The following is a 20,355-nucleotide window of genomic DNA, read 5'->3' as shown; positions in this document are numbered from 1 at the left end:
GCTAAGCTTAAGACCTAAAGCTTCTGACAATTCACCAGTTAGTTGTAAAGCATCTCTAAGATATAAAACTGTGTAACCAGCTCGCTGTATAAATCTGTGTCTTTTTAAAAAGTTGTTAAGCCGTGAATATCTGGACAATGTTAAATATAAATGTAATCTCTTGAATCTGCATTCAAAAACTCAATGTTACAATTGAAGACTGCATACTGTGTATGCGTCAAAGTCCAATTTTGCATGCAGACGATTTGGCAGTCCATCACACGAAATCTTCTTGAGAATAGATATGCCTCGTTATGCTGAGTTAAACCATGTCTGCAGCAGGTTTACATTAACCCTCAGATGCAGGGACCTCACAGGATTTTAAGGGGATCTTTGCAACTGGGTTAAGTGTAAAACATGAGCGTTGCTTCTGATGTCACAGCGATGTGACCTTCATCAATGCAACACAGCTTTAAATCTGTCCTTAACTGCAGCTAAGCTAATGATGATCACAATTTGTGGGATTTTTTACCAAAAAGTTTGACTCAATTAGATTTTTTTTAAATTTTGATAAATATACTTTGGATAAAATGTTAACAGTCATACCTTTAACTTGTCTGTGCTAAATCATGACAATATATTTCAAATGAAAAACAATGCCTGTTATGTACTTGATGGCTCAATCATAAAATTAATCACGTCACTTCAGACAAACGTATTTATTCAGTGATTTGTTTTTGTTATTACACGACAGATAACTGATGAATATAGTATTAATGAAATATGTCAGCTCAGCAGTTTATTAGCACATAAAAAAACAGATGCTTCATTGCTTCCACAGGAGGAGAACATACAGTATGTTACTGTTGTTTTATATGTGTGTAAGCAAAACAAATGTGGAATCAGTCGATGAGCATGCAATAATAGGGGGATTTTATTGAAGCATTTTCTCACAGATGAAGTTTGATGTTAGACTGCAGACATAATCATTCCAGTTATTTATAGAACTATGGCCTGTGTAAATCTCAGCACAGTTTTCGTCAATCCCACCAGGTGCATTATTATCCGGCTGTTTGTTTGCCCAGAACCTAGAGATGAAAAAAGACTGCTTTTTACCTATATCGTAAGATTTTAAGTCAATGCTGCTGACATATGTGAGGTGCACTGGTATGAAATCCCAGATAAATGATATTGAATGTAATCTAACACAGAAATATTATGGGTTTCATTTGAGGTGTCAGATCATAGAGGATTAATATCATAGAACTGGTGGGCAGAACTTAACGTAAACCACTTCGTCATTGTCAATATATAAAGCACAGCGTTTTTTTTCATTGTTATTTAAAAAATCTGTTTTAAACCTGGAGCCCCGTTGTACATCGATCAGTTAACCCTCCATGATGTGCATTCTGATGCCAGAAACTTTGTATCATTGTGGAATAACCCATTAGAATGAATACGTCGAGGAGTCTGAGCATCTTTCATCTGACTTTAAATTAATCATTTAAAAAAACAAACTATCACAACCTTCTGCAAAATATGAAAATGTTTGATCATCGGTGCTTTTGTTGAATGCTTGTTTTCTGTTCCATAGGTTTCTGGTGCTGCTGCTACCTTTGGCTCACTGCTTATGGAAATTCATGAAGCAGTTGTTCTCAGCAGTGAAGCATGGGCAGAGGCATAGAGTGATGTTACGTTCATTCCGTAAAAGGAGGAAAAAATTGTGGACATAATGTATAAATTACAAATATATAGACACACACAGGATTAATGTAAAGTCAGATGAAAGTCAGATGAAAGATGCTCAGACTCCGCGATGTATCCATTCTAATGGGTTATTCCACAATGATACAAAGTTTTTGGCATCAGAATGCACATCATGGAGGGTTAACTGATCGATGTACAACGGGGCTCCAGGTTTAAAACAGATTTTTTAAATAGCAATGAAAAAAAACACTGTGCTTTATATATTGACAATGAAGAAGTGGTTTACGTCAAGTTCTGCCCACCAGTTCTATGATATTGATCCTCTATGATCTGACACCTCAAATGAAACCCATAATATTTCTGTGTTAGATTACATTCAATATCATCTATCTATCTATCTATCTATATATCTATCTATCTATCTATCTATCTATCTATATATATATATATATATATAGAGAGAGAGAGAGAGAGAGAGAGATAAAGATATTTTCAGACCCCATTATGTGGAGAGAAATGGCTGAGCTGATACTTGTGAGACAGTCTGCAAAAGTCCGGACAAAAAAATAACAAAATGGAAAATGTCTTACTTTTCTTTCACTTCCATTCCATTTACCCATTTCCAGGTGCCTTCGGTGCCGTTATCAGTCAGACCAATCCAGGTGCGCAGGTGTAATGAGCGCAGAAATTGCTGGAGTTCAAAGAGACATTCAGCTTACTCACAATTCAGGTATTTTTCATTTTTTATTGTCCTTCCAAAAAGGTTTAGTCATACTACATACCGCCTTTGAACCCAAACTAACAGAGAGACGAGTAAGCATCTGTTTATATTATAATTATTGTCGACATTTCAGCTGACAACCACATGGTTTTTCAGTTCTGTACACAGTTTGCCTCTACTTTGATTAATAAAGCCCTCTTGAATTAATTTGATAGATAAAGAGAAAAAATACTTTTTCACACATGATTTTGACTCATGACAGCCTCTGAGTAATATCTTCAATCATTGTGTGATTTATTCTTTTTCATATTTACTATTGGAGTATAACTATCATACCATTAGAACACATTTATTCTTTCCTTATTTTGTTCTTAGGTAAAAGAACAAATGTACCTATACAAATGTCTAATTTGAAAGAAATCCTTGGTTGTCTCAAAGGCTCATGACCAAGAGCTTGCTAATGTGGTTAATTTACATTACATACAGAATGTAATGTGAGATACTTCTTTTACTTATACTACTGAAGTTACATACTTTATTTTAACCCAAACTGCAAAGTTTTCACAACAAAGATCAAATTGCCCTTTGCTGGTACGTTGTAACTGTCATTTCTCCTTTCTGAAGCTTTGCAGAAATCTTTGTGGACTTTTCTTCCCCTTTTCCCACATTTCAGGAAGACCGAACCTGCTTGAATAAATGTTATGTAACACCTGTTCTTCTTTGCTGTTGATGATCACCAGGTCTGCACCTCTTCTCTTACAGTCATCTCTGCTGTTCTGCCAGGACTTCTTCTCAGAGGGAATAGAAATGTAATAGAAGCTCCCGTTGAAATAACTCCAACCTTCTGTTTCAAAATTGAGAAAAAGAAACAACTCAGTATTTAAAATGAACTTTAAAAAATTCAATTTGGAACTGATATCCTCAGTGTCACTAAACATAAAAACAAAGTACTCTCCCTATAACATAACGACCACATGGTTTTATGTTGTGACCACACAAAACAGTACAGGCCTCATTAATATTCTGTTTTGTCTCTTTATGAATTAGAAATGAACAATTACCTCGTAACATTCTGTGGAGATCTTCTTTCACTTTGGTCATGTTATCAAATCTGTTTTGGAGCTGCTCTTGTTCTTTAGTCAAGTTGTTGTAACTGGTCTGTAACTGGTTTCTCTCTTTAGTCAGGTTGTTGTAACTGGTCTGTAACTGGTCTCTCTCTCCAATGACATTGATGTATCCTTTGGCGTCTGTCACATAGACAAAAACAAAAAACACACACTGTTAACCAGCATCACTTAGTGCTTCATCAGCGTGCTAACCAAGTACTCACATATGACAACCAGAGTTACGAGTCCAGTCAAGAGGAGGAGACACAGCAGACCCAGAATCACTGCAGCAGCTCTGCAGGGACTCCTCTTTACATCTCCAGCACCTGAAGGTAGAGGTCAGTATTTGTTATGTGTTTTTAAGTGTTGTTGTTGGCAACTGGACATGTTTAAATTTCTTGAAGACGTTTCACCTCTCTGGAGGGGAGTTGCAGGCTTTTAAACTCGGTGTGGGAGTGTCCTTATAGAGTGGTTAAGGACACATCTGAGCTCTGAGTTTCAGAGTCGTGAGGGCCACTTGTTGGTCTTTAATTAACTCAGGGAACTAAGCGCTGCATTGTATGCGGGTGATTAGTAATGTCTTAAGCCACCTCATCTGTTCAAAGACGGTCCATTTGTTTATGGAGAGGTAATTTTTTTGATGTAGAAATCTTTGACATTCCCTATGTCGCAGGAACATGTGAGAAACTCAGGAGGATCTTCAGTAGATATCATATCCCCATCCACTTCGTACATACCAACACCCTGAGGCAGAAATGTGTTGTCCTAAGGACAAAGCACCCAGGCATTAACAGAGTAATGTAGTCCGTGCTGTTCAACGCAGCCAGGACTGTATACAGATTTGTGCATTAGGGAGACAGAACAAATTCTCCATAACCTCAACCTCTGTGAGGACACTCCCATATAGAGTTGAGAGTTTAAAGCCTGCAACTCCCCTCCAACATATTTAATTACCATTACCATGACCCAGATAACTGAGAACCTTCATCAACTTGTCTTGTGTTTGTTCCTCAGAGTGAAATCAAATAAAGTCAACTCTTGTTGCCTTGGGGATGGCAATATTGGTCAGTTGCTTGTTTCAGTGTCAGTTGGTTAATTGATAAATATCTGTGGAATGACATTCCCATCAGCCTTTGCAGTTCTTTGTGGTTGTTGGTAATTAGCAAATGTTAGCATGCTAAAACTTTAAACTAAGGCAGTGAACTGGGTAAACATGATACATAGCATCTGCTAACTAACATTTTTTAGCATATTTGCACACATTTGTACATGCAAGTAGAACACAAATTATTAAATGATTCATTAAAGAAGAGCTAAAAGCACTAAACCCCTTAAGTCACTGTTGGTGATTAATTGTGTTAGACTAATTTAGGTATTTCATTAGATTTTAAATTATTTGCTATTTGAAATGTTAGCAAATGGGTATTTTCTGCCTAAAAATAAACAATATATCATATAAATGTAAATTACTCAAAAAACTGAAAAAAGAAACAAAAAAGAGTAAAAAACTCTAGTTTATCCAGATAAAAGCATGTATTAAAAGGAGCCTGAATACAGGAAGCTACATCGATTATGTTTAAAAAAAATAAAAAAAATTTAATCACCTGTGCTTTCTCAGAGGTCATAATATCTGCTGTGAAAAAAAGTCTGGACAGCCAGCTTTAGAGCAGGTAGTGTGGCTGTAGACTAAAAATACTAATGTGAAAATGTCAGTGTGATTTTTTCATTTTATTTTTCTCTGTTTATGACCTGCAGTGACAATGTTTTTTCGTTGGGGCATTTTTTGTTTTGGTATAATTAGTCATTATTCAATCAAATGGGGTTAGATTATCAGTATGCCAGGTTAACTTTCTTTTAGTTCCAACTAAAGCCACAAATTACAGCAAACCAGACTCTTCCCCTCCCCCCTCTTGCTCTTTGACCCTTTACATTATGGTTCCTGATATTAGTCTTTGCTTTAGAAAGTTTTGGGTTAGGATTAGTAATTCTAGTTGTTATTTATTTGTTGTTAAGTTATTTGTGACCTTACTCTTTCGCAATTAATAACTTGCTATGTTAGCTTTATTCTGCTGTATAAAGAGCAAATCATGAGAGTATTTCTATATATACACCATGTTTAATTTTATATTAGTCAGTCTGCCATCGTACATTTACAAAGTCGCTAATATACAGAATGCCTCAACATAAGATGTACATTTCCCCTGTAATCACAAACACAGTATCTCATGTATATCAGACATATGAGACAGGCAGACAGACACAGACAGACAGACAGATACTTGGCTGTTGATGGTCAGAAGGGTTGTCCTCTGATTTCGGCGCAGCGCTCCCTTCTGCCCAGCAGTTGTCATAAATTATCACATTATCGATGTTTTTGCCGTCGTCTGTGTTTCCATCCTTCTTCTCACCCGCCTGAAATCTAACTTTTTTGGCGAGATCAAGCTTGGCATAGAGATCCTCAGACATAATGTTGTCTCACTTCACCTAATCAAACTTACATGTACTCTGTGTTCTGTATGGACCAGTCACACAGTATCATAGCGCCTATAGCCCAAGAAAATAGGGAAGCAGGTAATAGTTCCCTTTATTAAGAGTGGCAAAGGCTGCTGATTTTTAGAAAGAGAAAATACGAGAGGAAGTTAAGTCTTTTTTTCCGCTATTCTCTGGTATGATTAGGTAAGCTGAGAGACATCTTCACAATGCTTTATGTGAGGAGGCTCTGGGTTCCTGGAGGTAGAAGTAGTTCAACTCTCCTCTGGTGTATCAATTGGAGATTATTTGGGGGAAGAAAAGTACAGTCACTAAAACGAAGAGAGACAAATACATTTTTTTACCCCATTTAAATTGTTGTGGTGAATCTTTGACAGACACAACATTTGGCTTCAAAATACAATCTTTCAGCAATCAGGAGAACAGCAGACAATATTCCAACATGTCACTGATTGTGGTTGTGACTTGTAGATGAAGGGCCTCTCCGTCAGGATGCAGCTTCCTGGCTGCTCGTCTGAGCTCAGCAGCAGCAGCACGGCTTTATCATCTTGGACAGAGTCAGCAGGTAGCAGCTCTGCTGGTGCCAGTTCAGCACCTGGGACAGAAACAGACACACAAGACTCCCAGGAAAAGAGGACAGGAAGCTCCACCTGCACTCACCTGAGAGAGCTGAGACACAGCTGCAGCCAGTCACAGAGCACCCTGCTGCACAACTCACCTGTTTACAATAAAACACCACCAACAAACAGATCAGTCACTTTAGCGCACAGCGTATTAATGAGGTGAGTAAACACAACTCATTTAATAAATCATGAAGAATAAAATCTGAAGGAAATAATCTGAAATATGAGACTGAAACAAGGACAGAGTATATAAATGTTTCCCACTTTCTATAATTGATTACAACACGATCAGCAGATTGAAGGAGAAAACAAAGACGCAGAGACGTTAACAGTAAAGACAGAAACATACATTAATATCTTCTGATGTTTCTGTCGCACGATTGTTCTTGCAGCTCTGCTGTAAATGTGAAGTTTACAGTTTTATTTAGTACAAAGTTACACGAGGTCATAAGAAAAGCAGAGACAGGACACAGACTCCATGATTCATGCTGTTCTTCAGTAGGTGGCGCTCCTGCACCAAATCATCGACCTCCATGACAGACCACCGAAGAAGAAGAAGAAGAGACCCTGCCTCTGTTTTCAATGACGTCCTCATATAAGATGTAAATATCTGGGACGCAGCGGTTGAAAGTTATTCAGTTGCAGTTCTCTGACCTGTGACAATGAGCGGAAGAGGCAAGGGAGGAAAAGGACTCGGTAAAGGAGGCGCCAAGCGTCACCGTAAAGTCCTCCGTGATAACATCCAGGGAATCACCAAGCCCGCTATCCGCCGTCTGGCTCGCCGCGGTGGAGTCAAGCGTATCTCCGGTCTGATCTACGAGGAGACCCGCGGAGTGTTGAAGGTTTTCCTGGAGAACGTCATCCGTGATGCCGTCACCTACACCGAGCATGCCAAGAGGAAGACCGTTACTGCTATGGATGTGGTGTATGCTCTCAAGAGGCAGGGCCGCACCCTGTACGGCTTCGGAGGTTAAAGCTGCTGTGTCCTTAAATCTAAACAACCAAAGGTCCTTTTAAGGGCCGCACACTTTCTCTAATAAGGGACTATTCCATTTCGTCTTGAAATGCATGCAAAAGCTTGAACAGAATGGTCTCACCAGAAGTCAATTCTGAGAGCTGATGTTAAAAACCATGTCTATGTAGAACACTAAAGACTTACTTGGCTGGTGGTCACAAGTGCTGTCCTCTGATTTTGGTGCAGCGTTCCCTTCTGCCCTGTGTTTCCATCCTTGTTCTCACCTGCCTGAAATCTGACTTTCTTTTGCAGGATCAAGCCTGCGATAGAGATCCCCAATCATGCTGTTAATATCAAACCCACACTCAGTGCTACCTACAGTGGCTTCCTCAAGCAGAAGGTGTAATGGTTGGGTAGGGTAACCCTATCCCTTTTTTTTTTTTTTTTTTTTAGGTGTTATTTAACAGTTTCACTTTATGACAGAGCTGTTTGTTATTTACAATAAAACTGTACTGTAAAATTAAGTCAAACAACATTGTGAGTATCTCCTGGCTGGTGGAGTCCAACAAAGTTTGTAGGTAAGCTATTAGTACATAGCCACATGCTTCCCTGTTGGACCCTTATCAAACCTTCTTTGGGGTTAAGTGGTAACAAATTACAAGAAAACTGCTACAAAATAGAGCAAAAACCTTATTTACTTCCTACCTAGCAACAAGGAAGCAAGTGTCAGATGTTCAGCTTTCCATACACATTTATTGTGACACATTTTAACATGCTGGAAATTGATTTTGAAATGATTCTATATGGAACAATAGTGTATTTGATCATAATGGTGGTTAAAGGTGAATTAGCCACATTACATTGGCTCTTGGTCTTCTTGTCAACCTGTTGGTCCTCAGGTGTGCGAAAGCTGCATTCTTTCATAGTGAACCAGAATATGAATAACTGTAGGAATGAACAATTATCATTTTTTCTTTAACCAGCAGAGAATCACAGATGCTTTTCATTTCCAATAGAAAATAGTCAAAACACATCTGTGAAACAAATGTTTAAACAATTGGCAAGTTTGAAAATAAAAAGAACTGAAAGCAGTAGTTAATCACAAAATAACAATAAACATGATATAAAACGAGAAGTATTTTAGAACTAAATGATATAAGACAATACTCAACAGCAAAAGTAAATATTCTGTAAGAAGTAAAATAAAATGACCTGTAGAATATTTAAGCCCTTGTGCTTCTTGTATAAATATAACAAAAACAAATTAAGCAGGTTTTTCCTCAGAAATTTCCACTACAGATACTCAAGAGTCAGGACTCTATATGTCCTACTTGGAAAATGTCTCTGAAAAGAGCTAAATTCCAACCAAGTTTTCTCCTCTTACACAGTATTTACAGCTGCTTCATATACACTTAGCAATATGTTCCTTAAATATGTAATGCAGTTCATACAGTGTCTGTACGTGTAGACACTTCGCCTGATACAGTAGCTTAATATTACGTTAGTGCTGTCCTGGCAATTTTAACTAAAACTGAGAAAAGCAACAAATAGTAAGTCCTTTGTGTGTGTGTGTGTGTGTGTGTGTGTATAAATAAAATCGTCTTGTGAGATGGATGCTGGGCTATCATGTTGATGTCTTTTCACAGATCCAGAATAGTTGCAATTTACATGGTACATCATTCCAGCTTTTTTCAGGATCGAAATGCTTCAATTCTGCGCAATCTTCATTGTCGACTGCAGAATTTGGCTCACCATCGTCCCAGTACCTGAAAGTACAGAACATAAATTTCACTTTTTTTTAACTGTATTTTTTCTAAAGCATTATAGAGTACAACAAGATGCATTTCATAGACAGCAACACTCGACAACTACATTTCAGAACTCCAATTCTAAATATTCTGTGTGTGTTCAGATGCAGCTTTCTCTTTTTCTCCAACTTTATTAAGTGAACAGCACATTTGTTGTTTTGAGGTTCTGGTGCTGTAATACAATATCTGGTGGCAGTGAATGTCATATATATATAACCTCAGAAAAGCTTGATTAAGCAAATGAAAGCAAATAAAAAATGAAACTGAAAAAATTAATAAATTATTACAATAGTTGGCAGTTAATATTCCTTTCAATCAGTTCATCTACTAATTGTTGCAGCTCTCGCAGCATTGTGAACTCTCACATATGATTACAACTGTCCTGTCATCACTGACAGTGGATGCACGGCTCAAGCTCTACTCTACTACACACAAAGGCTCCACACAGAGTCCACCAAATAAAGCTGATATGAGTGAGTGAGCAATAGACAAAATTGTTGAGGCTCAGGGAAGTGGCTGGTTACAGTGCAGCATGATAAAAGAGAAGTTAAGTCACGTGTGAACCTTGTGGTCAGCGGAGTCCCATCCACCCATTTCCATGTCCCCTCCGTCTGTGAGTCTGTCAGTCCAATCCACATGATCACTCGGAAACCTATTAGGAAGTTCTTGTTGAAAAAGATACAATCATCAACATAGACACACATGCAAGCAATTCGAAAAAGGGATTGAGGATTAACACCAGTTTGACAATCCCACTTAAAAGCCAAATCCGCCCAAAATGCACATGTACCCCAGGACCCAGTTCGTCCCGCTGCTTCATCAACAGCACACACCCAAGCTGGCACGAATCCCACAAGTCAATGCAAAACCCAACAAGCGATGCAACCCCAGCACAAGCCGACAGCGCTTCAAAGACGTGGTAAGCCATACTTTTTGTAAAAGAAATTAGCAAAAGTCTAAATGATATTGCTTTTAATAGACAGTAAACAAAGGCAGTCACTCTAATTTGACCAATAAGATGTACTGTCTAAATAAATTTAATATAATGTAACACCTGTTCTTCTTTGCTGTTGATGATCACCAGGTCTGCACCTTTTTTCTTACAGTCATCTCTGCTGTTCCACCAGGACGTCTTCACAGAGGAAATGTAATAGAAGCTCCCGCTGAAATACCTCCATCCATCTGTTTCAAAATTGAAAAAAGAAACAACTCAGTACTTCAATAAACATTAAAAAACTGAATTTGGAAGTGATTTTCTCAGTGTCACTACACTAAACATAGAAACAAAGTACTGTCTATAGCATAACGACCACATGGTTTTATGTAGTGACCACACAAAACAGTACAGGCCTCATTAATATTCTGTTTTTGTCTCTTTCAGACTGAGAAAACTTAAACTTTGTCTCCCTGATCTTTCAATATTATGATGAAGTGCTGCAGTTGTAAGGTTACACAGAATGGTACCCAAACGCAAGACACACAGGCAGGCAGGTAAAGAACAAAAAGGACAGTTTTAATAATAGGTGATTACCAAAGTCAATTAAATCCAAATCCAAAATAAAGCAACTGTACAAGTCAGGCCATGGCAGAAAAAACACAAGAGAACTCAAAGAAATAAAAAACAAAACAAAGTGGAACCAAAAGCAAATTGGAAATAAAAACCAAAGGCAAGAAACAAACCAAGAATGACACGGGGAATAAAAACCAGAGAGAAAAATCGTAGAGATGAAACCGAGAAGTTACCGGAACAGCGCAGAACAGGACAGGAAGAAATACACAAGCAAGGTAGGGTTAATTCAATGCAGGTGAAACACATCAGGGAGGGACAGACAGTCGCAAAGGCGGGAAACACGAACAAAGGGAGGAAATGGTAAATGAGGATGTAACTTCAAAATAAAACAGAAAATGAAAAAAAAAAAAAAAAACCCTCAAACTATGACATAAGTATTGAATTTAAACATATCTTGAAGTGATTATGTTAGGCCGGACAGAATTAAGAAAAAAATAATTACATGATTGGAGCATTTTGCGAAGATCTTCTCTCTCTTTGTTCATGTCATCAAATCTGTTTTGGAGCTGCTCTTGTTCTTCAGTCAAGTTGTTGTAACTGGTCTTCAACTGGTCTCTCTCTTCAGTCAGGTTGTTGTAACTGGTCTTTAACTGGTCTCTCTCTTCAGTCAAGTTGTTGTAACTGCTCTGTAACTGGTCTCTCTCTTCAGTCAAGTTGTTGTAACTGCTCTGTAACTGGTCTCTCTCTTCAGTCAGGTTGTTGTAACTGGTCTTTAACTGGTCTCTCTCTTCAGTCAAGTTGTTGTAACTGCTCTGTAACTGGTCTCTCTCTTCAGTCAGGTTGTTGAAACGGATGTGTGCGTGGACCATCTCCATTTTCCACTCAGAGATGCCTTTGGAGTCTGTCACATAAACAACAAAAAACACACACTGTTAACCAGCATCGCTTAGTGCTTCATCAGCGTGCTAACCAAGTACTCACATATGACAACCAGAGTTATGAGTCCAGTCAAGAGGAGGAGACACAGCAGACCCAGAATCACTGCAGCAGCTCTGCAGGGACTCCTCTTTACATCTCCAGCACCTGAAGGTAGAGGTCAGTATTTGTTCCTCAGAGTGAAATAAAATAAAATCATAAAAACTTTGGGGATGAGAATGTTGGTCTGTTGCTTGTTTCAGTTTCAGTTTCAGTTGCTTTATGCATAAATGCATGTGGAATGACATTCCCATCAGCTTTAGCAGTTTTTTGTGTTTATTGTTAATTGCTAAATGTTAACAGGATAACACATTAAACTAAGGCAGTGAACTGGGAAAAATGATACCAAGCAAATGCTACCATGTCATTTTGAGCATATTTGCATTGTGTCTATAGCATTTAGCACAAAGTTCCACTCATGAAGTGTTTCATAGAACACATTTGGACATGCCAGTGGGACAAGGAATTCAAACATATTCATTAAACAACAGCTAAAAGCACCAAAGCCCTTAAGTCATTATAGGTGATTTATTGTAACAATAATTGAGGTATTTCCTTAGATTTTCTAGTTTATTGTGTCATTTGCTATTTGTATTGTTAGCAAATATTTATATTTATTCCCAAAAGTCCATATATCAGGAGCCTGTGTAAATTACTCATCAAATACATTTCTGTACTTTTTAATATCTACACTACTGTGATCTTGATGAAACTATAAATTTTTTTCATTCTAGGTTATCCAGATAAAGCATCAGTCCACCGATTAACAGGAATCAGGATTCAGGAAATTAGTCCTAGGGGTAACCCCCACAAACATGTTAGATTGTCCCACCCACGTTTTGTATGCCAGGTTAACTTTTTCCTTTAGTTCCAACTAAAGCCACAAATTACAGCAAACCAGACTCTTCCCCTCCACCCTCTTGCTCTTTGACCCTTTACATTATGGTTCCTGATATTAGTCTTTGCTTTGGAAAATTTTGGGTTAGGATTAGTAATTCTAGTTGAAAAGTTATTTGTGACCTTACTCTTTCGCAATTAATAACTTGCTATGTTAGCTTCGTTCTGCTTTATAAAGAGCAAATCATGAGAGTATTTTTATGTATACACAATGTTTAATTTTATATGAGTCAGTCTGCCATCGTACATTTACAAATTCGCTAACTGGGTGACAATTATTCCAGTTATTAAAGTAGCTGATAACTAATATACAGAATGCCTCAACATAAGATGTACATTTCCCCTGTAATCACAAACACAGTATCTCATGTATATCAGACATATGAGACAGGCAGACAGACACAGACGGACAGACAGATACTTGGCTGTTGATGGTCGGAAGTGTTGTCCTCTGATTTTGGTGCAGCGCTCCCTTCTGCCCAGCAGTTGTCGTAAATTATCACATTATCGATGTTTTTGCCGTCGTCTGTGTTTCCGTCCTTCGTCTCACCCGCCTGAAATCTAACTTTTTTGGCGAGATCAAGCTTGGCATAGAGATCCTCAGACATACTGTTGTCTCACTTCACCTAATCAAACTCACATGTACTCTATGTTCTGTATGGACCAGTCACACAGTATCATAGCGCCTATAGCCTAAGACAATAGGGAAGCAGGTAATAGTTCCCTTTATTAATGTGGCAAAAGCAGGTGACTTTTTGAAAGGGAAGAAATGAGAGGAAGTCACTGGACTACAACACAGGATAACTGAATAACTGAACTGGGGGCTGGTATGTGACGCTGTTACTGTGATGATAAATGAAAAAATAACTTAAATATTGAATCTGTGTCTATAATAACTACACCCTGACATCTGTCTTGGTTCATTTAATTTAACTTAAAATTTGGACAACTGACTGCATAATATATGAATCAGAAACATAATAAAATTGATAATAATAATAATAATAATAACAATAATAATAAAACTATATATATGCTGCATATTTATAATAGAAGTCTACTGCAACTGTACTTTTTTTTTACCATTAAATGTTATTTTATACATTATCATATTTTATAATGTTCTGTCATGGAGTACATCACTTCACTGCTAAAAGAAAAGAAAGCAGCTCACTGCCAGTTGCAGCTTCTTATCGTGAGCTGCAGTCTTTGTTAATTTTCTGTCATGATTGCTATTATTAGTACATGTCAGGATGTGGTTATTATAGACATATTCAATATTTAACTGTCATGTGTCATCACAGTAACAGCGTTACATACATTAGCAGCTGTAAACACATAAAAACATAATAAAACACATCATGTGGTCCCCTCACACTGCACGTGACCACTGACACTGCACGATTTTCTTCGCCTTTTTCACGTATCGTGCTTGCTTTCTGTCAGTCATCACACTGATGTACGCCATGACTCCGGTGCAGCAAAATTTCTGTCTTAAAATATGCAGAGGAAAACTCGGGAGAAGCAGCCGCTGGATGTTTCTCTGTCGACCCCAAGAGAGTGAGAGATTGGCGAAAAAATAAAACGGAGCTTCAGCGTCTGTCCGAGGAGGACAGCAACAGGACCAGGCTGCCTGCTGGAGGGAGGAAGACGGGTGCCGAGGAGCTTCAGATAAACATGCGGGAATTAGTTATCAGCAAACGGGCACGCCACGAGAGAGTGTCCCGCAAAATGACCAGGGTGATGGAGAAACAAATGTCCGCCACCGTGAGTGACAGCAGAGATGAGGAGTTGGCTACGAGTGCTGGATGGATAAATCATTTCCTCCGCCGCAACAACTTCACTGGCAGAAGACAACTATTGCCCAGAAGAATGCCAGAGATTTCACCGAGAAGCTGGAGAAGTTTGTGATATTTTCATCCCGGATTTTTGTGAGGAGGGAATTAAACGCCTGTCACAAATAAACACCTGGACAGTTAAAACCTATTGGTGGTTAATGGTGGTCCGGTCCGCCGGTCCTACTCCCCCCCCCCAAAAAAAAAAAAGCTGAAAAGCTGATTTGCATGATTCACGAGGGTCGCATTTTCTTGTCGAAAAATCCGGAAAAATCACATACCTGGTTGTTTAATGACTGTGCAGCTTTAGGTAGATTAGTAAAATGTTTCAGGTCGTGGATGTGTGGTGTGTATAGATGTCTGTTTACAGCTTGATTAAAGATACACAGCAAGTAAACATTCACACCTTAATGAAATGAAGTATAAATTGACAGCAGACATTAAACATTCCAACATGTCACTGATTGTGGTTGTGACTTGTAGATAAAGGGCCTCTCTGTCAGGATGCAGCTTCCTGGAGCTCAGCAGCAGCACAGCTTCATCACCCTGGACAGAGTCAGCAGGTAGCAGCTCTGCTGGTGTCAGTTCAGCACCTGGGACAGCGACAGACACACAAAACTCCCAGGAGAAGAGGACAGGAAGCTCCACCTGTACTCACCTGAGACACAGCTGCAGCTTATCACGCGTGAGCACATATACACTGAGAGAGCCGTTCATGTTGTTCAGTAGATGGCCTCAGGAGGCTAAAATGAAAGTACATTAAAATCTACAACAAGGGTTCTTTCAAAAGGGCCACTCACACATCATTTAATGTACTTTATAATTTAGCAGTTATGAACAGCATCCCCGACAAGTATTACAAGCCAGAGATCATCTTTAATACACACTGTTGGGACAGAGGATAAAGCATGATCACTGATGATTTAAACTCATGTGGAAAATGTCTTTTCAGAGGAGGTGGTGGCTCTTAGAAGAGCCTTTGGGTTGTTGTAGATGTCAGGTGGAGTTTACTTGGAGCTAGTGTACTTGGTGACGGCCTTAGTTCCCTCAGACACGGCGTGCTTGGCCAGCTCACCGGGCAGCAGCAGGCGGACGGCGGTCTGGATCTCCCTGGAGGTGATGGTGGAGCGCTTGTTGTAGTGAGCCAGACGGGAGGCCTCACCGGCGATGCGCTCGAAGATGTCACTGACGAAAGAGTTCATGATACCCATGGCCTTGGAGGAGATGCCGGTGTCGGGGTGCACCTGTTTGAGCACCTTGTACACGTAGATGGCGTAGCTCTCCTTCCTGGTCTTTCTCCTCTTCTTGCCTCCTTTTCCAGCGGTCTTTGTCACCGCTTTCTTGGAGCCCTTCTTAGGAGCAGACTTCGCTGGTTCAGGCATCTCTCTGTCTTCGTTGAAATCAACGATGAATATGTTTCAGCGCTGAGAGCAACTCCTTTGTATAGACCCCATGTAAAAGTTACTGTGTCATCTCCCTCCTGTGATTGGTTGAGCTGCTCGCTGTGGTCTCGCGGTGGAGGATGGAGTCTCCAACTCGGAGATCCGCGAGAGCTGCAGCAGAAGGACGTGATTAAACTATCTGTGAGCAACAGTAAGGAAACACTTCGGGAAAGACTCCCACTACAAGTGTTCGGTGGGACCGCAGACCACACAGCCCGAGTCTTCTGGACTTAATAAGTATTTGATACAAAAGCTAGCTACATTTTAATACTAGATGTTACAATGTGATGTTAAGTAGTGCATGTTCAGTATTGTGTTTTGTGTGTTTGTGTTTTTCACAATAAAAGAGTTAGAAAAAGTGAATCAGGCTTTACTTACCATGCATAATAAAGTAAGTACTATTAAGTAGGGGTGTAAGGATACTTAAAAAATCACGGTTCAATACGTACCTCGGTTTGGAGGTCACGGTTAGGTTAATTTTCGGTGCTGTATGGGAACAAAATGCAAAACATAAATTTGTTTGTTGTTTATTTGGAACTTTTCTAAACCAACAATTTATTGTAATATCATACAAAATATGAAAAATAAATAAATAAATAGAATACTGTTGCAAAGTGCTGCCTGGTAATAAGATAAGGTAATAAGTAAAATAAACAATATATATATATATATATATATATATATATATATATATATATATATATATATATAATAAGCTTTTAAATAAATAAAATTTTCTCAAACAAAAAATATATATGAAATTTCATAAAAATAAATTCCCCACAGCTTGTTAACTGCTTTTAACAAAACTTTTTCACAAGTAAAGTGCAGCACTAACGGTTCCAGCATGTAGCTCTGTTCAGTTTTTCTCAACCTTTATATTTTTTACCAGAAAGATTAACTTGTCCACATTGTCTGCAGTAAGTTGAGATCTGCTGGCAGTGGCTCACCATGTTCCACTCAGAGGTGATGTGATGGGCAGTAACAGTTATGTAGCTCTCGTTGTCTCTGGATGTCCATCCATCAGTTGTTAGTGCTACTGCACATGCTTTTGACAAGTCTTGGACAACAGCAGATTTAGCTTGTTCATAAAGGGCTGGTATTATTTTCTGACTGAACATAATAATGAATTGATTAAAGTTTATATTGCATGAAAGTTTACATAGACAAGATGGTAGAAATGAGAGGAAAGTGAAGAGTTTCAGGTTTGTTGAACATGTAACAGATGAGAACGCTTTCCATGGTGTGCACACGGCCATTGGCATTCCTGCTACTGCAGATATATTTATTTATTTTCAATTTCTTTTTTTTAATATCTATATTTTGTTACCTTGGATGCGTGTTTCAGAAAATAATGTCAACTATTACTTTTTATATCAAAATCGATCATCATGTGTACAAATAAAACAATTATAAAGCCTAATTTAGGTAATTTATTGTAATATTAAGCGCTGCTGCTCAGAGTAATGCAACACTTCAGCTCCCATGATGTCATTCATTGTCAGTGTATTTGTTCACAGTAGATCTATTAAGAGTTTATTTATATTAAAATTAGTCCTGAGTAGGAGAAATGTTGACAGCCACAGTGATCTGCTCTGTCTGACACCACAAGCCTCGGCCATCATCAGTGTGTTTGCTGCTGCCAGAATAACTTGAGTTTATAACAAAATGATCAACAACAGATTGTTGTTTTTACTTCGTGTCCCTGAACAAACACCTGGACCAGCTGGAAAACTGATTTTGACGGATCTCTGATGTATTTTAAAACACTTTAGGAGAGAAATGAGTGGGAAAAGTCGCGGAGCAGCGCTGCTCACGACCGTGAAAGCGGGAGGTTTGGAGGCTCCTCTAACAAAGTGCAGAGAGCATCAGAGCTCTACATGACTTCAATATGAAGAGAAACAAGTCTGCTATCGGCTCCTTCACTGTTAGCCTTAAACAGTTGTCCCACATTTAGTCTGGAGTCTTTTATCGAGGAAGAGAAAACACAAGTGGCCCGACATTCACACTGCTCACATGAGCCACGGCCCGGGTTGAGTCTCCACGGTTCTCATGGTGTGTTTAAGGACAGCCTCCTGCTCTGGATTCTCCATTCGTCCAGTCAGACTCTCGTATTGTCGTGAGTAGGATCAGAACTTGAATACAACATGGCAGAAGTAGCTCCAGCTCCCGCCGCCGCACCGGCTAAAGCCGCCAAGAAGAAGGCGACCAAGCCGAAGACGGCCGGCCCCAGCGTCAGAGACCTGATCGTGAAGGCTGTGTCCGCATCCAAGGAGAGAAACGGAGTGTCTCTCGCCGCTCTCAAGAAGGCTCTGTCCGCCGGAGGCTACGATGTGGACAAGAACAAGGCCCGCGTCAAGACCGCCGTCAAGGCTCTGGTGCTCAAGGGGACTCTGGTCCAGACCAAGGGGACCGGAGCGTCCGGCTCCTTCAAGATGAGCAAGAAGGTGGCCGAGCCCAAAGCCAAGAAGCCGGCCAAGAAGGCTCCTGCTAAAGCCAAGAAGCCCGCAGCCAAGAAACCCGCCGCGGCTAAGAAGCCCAAAGCTGCGGCCAAGAAGCCCGCAGCCGCCAAGAAGTCCCCGAAGAAGGCAAAGAAACCCGCAGCGGCCAAGAAACCAGCCAAGAGCCCCAAGAAGGCCGCCAAGAGTCCCAAGAAGGTAGTCAAGAAGGCCCCTGCAGCCAAGAAGACCCCCGTAAAGAAGGTTGCCAAGCCCAAAGCCAAGAAGGCAGCACCCAAGAAGAAGTGAGCCGTCAGCACAACTTCACACGTCCCGACCAAAGGCTCTTTTAAGAGCCACCCACACCATCCTCAAAGAGCTCAGTCCTCTTCATTCTTGTTGACAAATATAGGCTAAATGTTTCTATTTTAATGGCACTGACACTAAACATGACACTGTATTTGCACCTGGTGCACAAAAGGGTAACTCCTCTCCACTTCTCATAACCTGCTGGTTGGAACACAGCACTCAACTCATCAATAATGTTAATAAGTTGTGACGTCATAGACAAAAAAACCCCAAAATCTCTCGAAGTAAAATCTCTATTCAGTCTGAGAATCTATTTTTACTATGTTAAATAAGGTTGAACAATTTAAACACTGGCCATATTTGTCCCTTTTCTTCAGTCAAATTTTGGAGGTTATTTATCTGCTGGCACTGATGATTTTCTAAGTGATAATAGGTCATCTCAAAATGTAGAAGAATGCACAGATTTCTATAAGTCGTGTTCTTGATGTATGGGTAGTGATGAATTAAGTGACTTAAAGTTATCATAAAAATAGATGAAGGCGAAGGGATCATCTTAGTAAACCCCGCCCGACACTAAGGTGGATGGATTGGACCTAATAAGACCTCTGAGTCATTGTATAATTAGGGCTACATGTTATGTCCATAGACTTTAGTTTATCAATCAATTTAGTTATTTATTTATTCACTTCAAGCAATGATCAATTTTACATCAAGGCACATTTCTCTTTTATTTAATGCAAAAAGTCAACAGATCTCATCTTTTATTTAGGTAAAAATGCATTTACGACACTGGAATTTGTTGTTTTTTTGCTAAATGTCAGGTTTTGCTCCTCGGATTAAACCTAAATTACATGTTTTCCTACATTTTTTCATAAATATTTGTTCAAAATAATTATTAAAATATGAGAAAGGCATTTTAAAATCTATTTTGCTCATTCATGTGCATTAAATCATCAACTTTGTGTGTCTCTGGGAAATCTCTGTCAACAGTGTTACTCACTGAAATATCTATAAATCGGCAATGGTTTGCTCCTAAGTCACTTGTCCAACATCACTTGATGTTATTTCCTTTTTGGAGGGAGATGTGAAGAGGATGTGGTAAGTCTCTACTTCACCTCTTCAATATTTTATCAATATTATGGTGTGCACATAGAGTAGATTCATTCATTGTCAATTGTGTTACCAACTTGTTCACGTGAACTTGCATTAGATGTAATATTTACAAATATGCAAATAAAGTGTATAAAAACATGAGTTGATCAAAGTTATATCCTCCTGACTACCAGGAAAAAAAATGTTGTCCAATCACAATTTTTTTTAATTCCCCAATCTTTGTAAGGTAATTAGAATACTTAAAACATTTTCTTTGAAAAAAAAAGCTTTTATTTTTGCGATATCATATGTCCATGTTACGACCCTCTAGTAACAGTCCACTACAGTGGACATCGGAATGCCATACATGTGAAACTGAACCTTGATGGCAACCAAGGTTGGAGGAAATAACTACAAATGTCCACTACAGAGGACATTTTTAAAAACTTAAATACTATGCTAAAATAC

At 39.1% G+C, this 20,355-nt stretch overlaps 4 protein-coding genes across 4 annotated transcripts; 2 read left to right on the top strand and 2 right to left on the bottom strand.

Annotated features, from left to right (window-relative positions):
* Positions 1–42: 42 nt before the first annotated feature.
* Positions 43–13,501, bottom strand: LOC115590862 (macrophage mannose receptor 1-like). Its single transcript, XM_030432335.1, has 13 exons — positions 13,193–13,501; positions 11,881–11,982; positions 11,402–11,800; positions 10,444–10,571; positions 9,954–10,054; positions 9,250–9,347; positions 7,381–7,503; positions 6,446–6,598; positions 3,738–3,839; positions 3,469–3,654; positions 3,118–3,251; positions 2,277–2,377; positions 43–1,067 (listed from the first exon to the last, which is right to left on the bottom strand). Exons 1-13 carry the CDS (start codon positions 13,377–13,379, stop codon positions 914–916), a joined length of 1,968 nt encoding a protein of 655 aa, XP_030288195.1. The 5' UTR covers positions 13,380–13,501; the 3' UTR covers positions 43–913.
* On the top strand, positions 7,213–7,650 carry LOC115583839 (histone H4). The gene has a single exon (XM_030421038.1). The coding sequence runs from the start codon at positions 7,289–7,291 to the stop codon at positions 7,598–7,600; it is 312 nt and encodes a 103-aa protein (XP_030276898.1). The 5' UTR covers positions 7,213–7,288; the 3' UTR covers positions 7,601–7,650.
* A 1,961-nt stretch (positions 13,502–15,462) lies between the features above and the next one.
* On the bottom strand, positions 15,463–16,519 carry LOC115583796 (histone H2B 1/2). The gene is made up of 2 exons (XM_030420991.1): positions 16,498–16,519; positions 15,463–16,159 (listed from the first exon to the last, which is right to left on the bottom strand). The coding sequence occupies exon 2, from the start codon at positions 15,986–15,988 to the stop codon at positions 15,614–15,616; it is 375 nt and encodes a 124-aa protein (XP_030276851.1). The 5' UTR covers positions 15,989–16,159; positions 16,498–16,519; the 3' UTR covers positions 15,463–15,613.
* Positions 16,520–18,121: 1,602 nt separating this feature from the next.
* LOC115583661 (histone H1-like) lies at positions 18,122–18,849 on the top strand. Its single transcript, XM_030420758.1, has one exon. The coding sequence runs from the start codon at positions 18,196–18,198 to the stop codon at positions 18,793–18,795; it is 600 nt and encodes a 199-aa protein (XP_030276618.1). The 5' UTR covers positions 18,122–18,195; the 3' UTR covers positions 18,796–18,849.
* Positions 18,850–20,355: the final 1,506 nt, after the last annotated feature.

The sequence above is a fragment of the Sparus aurata genome, chromosome 1 (assembly GCF_900880675.1).
Source record: "Sparus aurata chromosome 1, fSpaAur1.1, whole genome shotgun sequence".
Lineage (NCBI taxonomy): Eukaryota > Metazoa > Chordata > Actinopteri > Spariformes > Sparidae > Sparus > Sparus aurata.
This window is presented reverse-complemented; position numbering and strand designations above follow the sequence as displayed.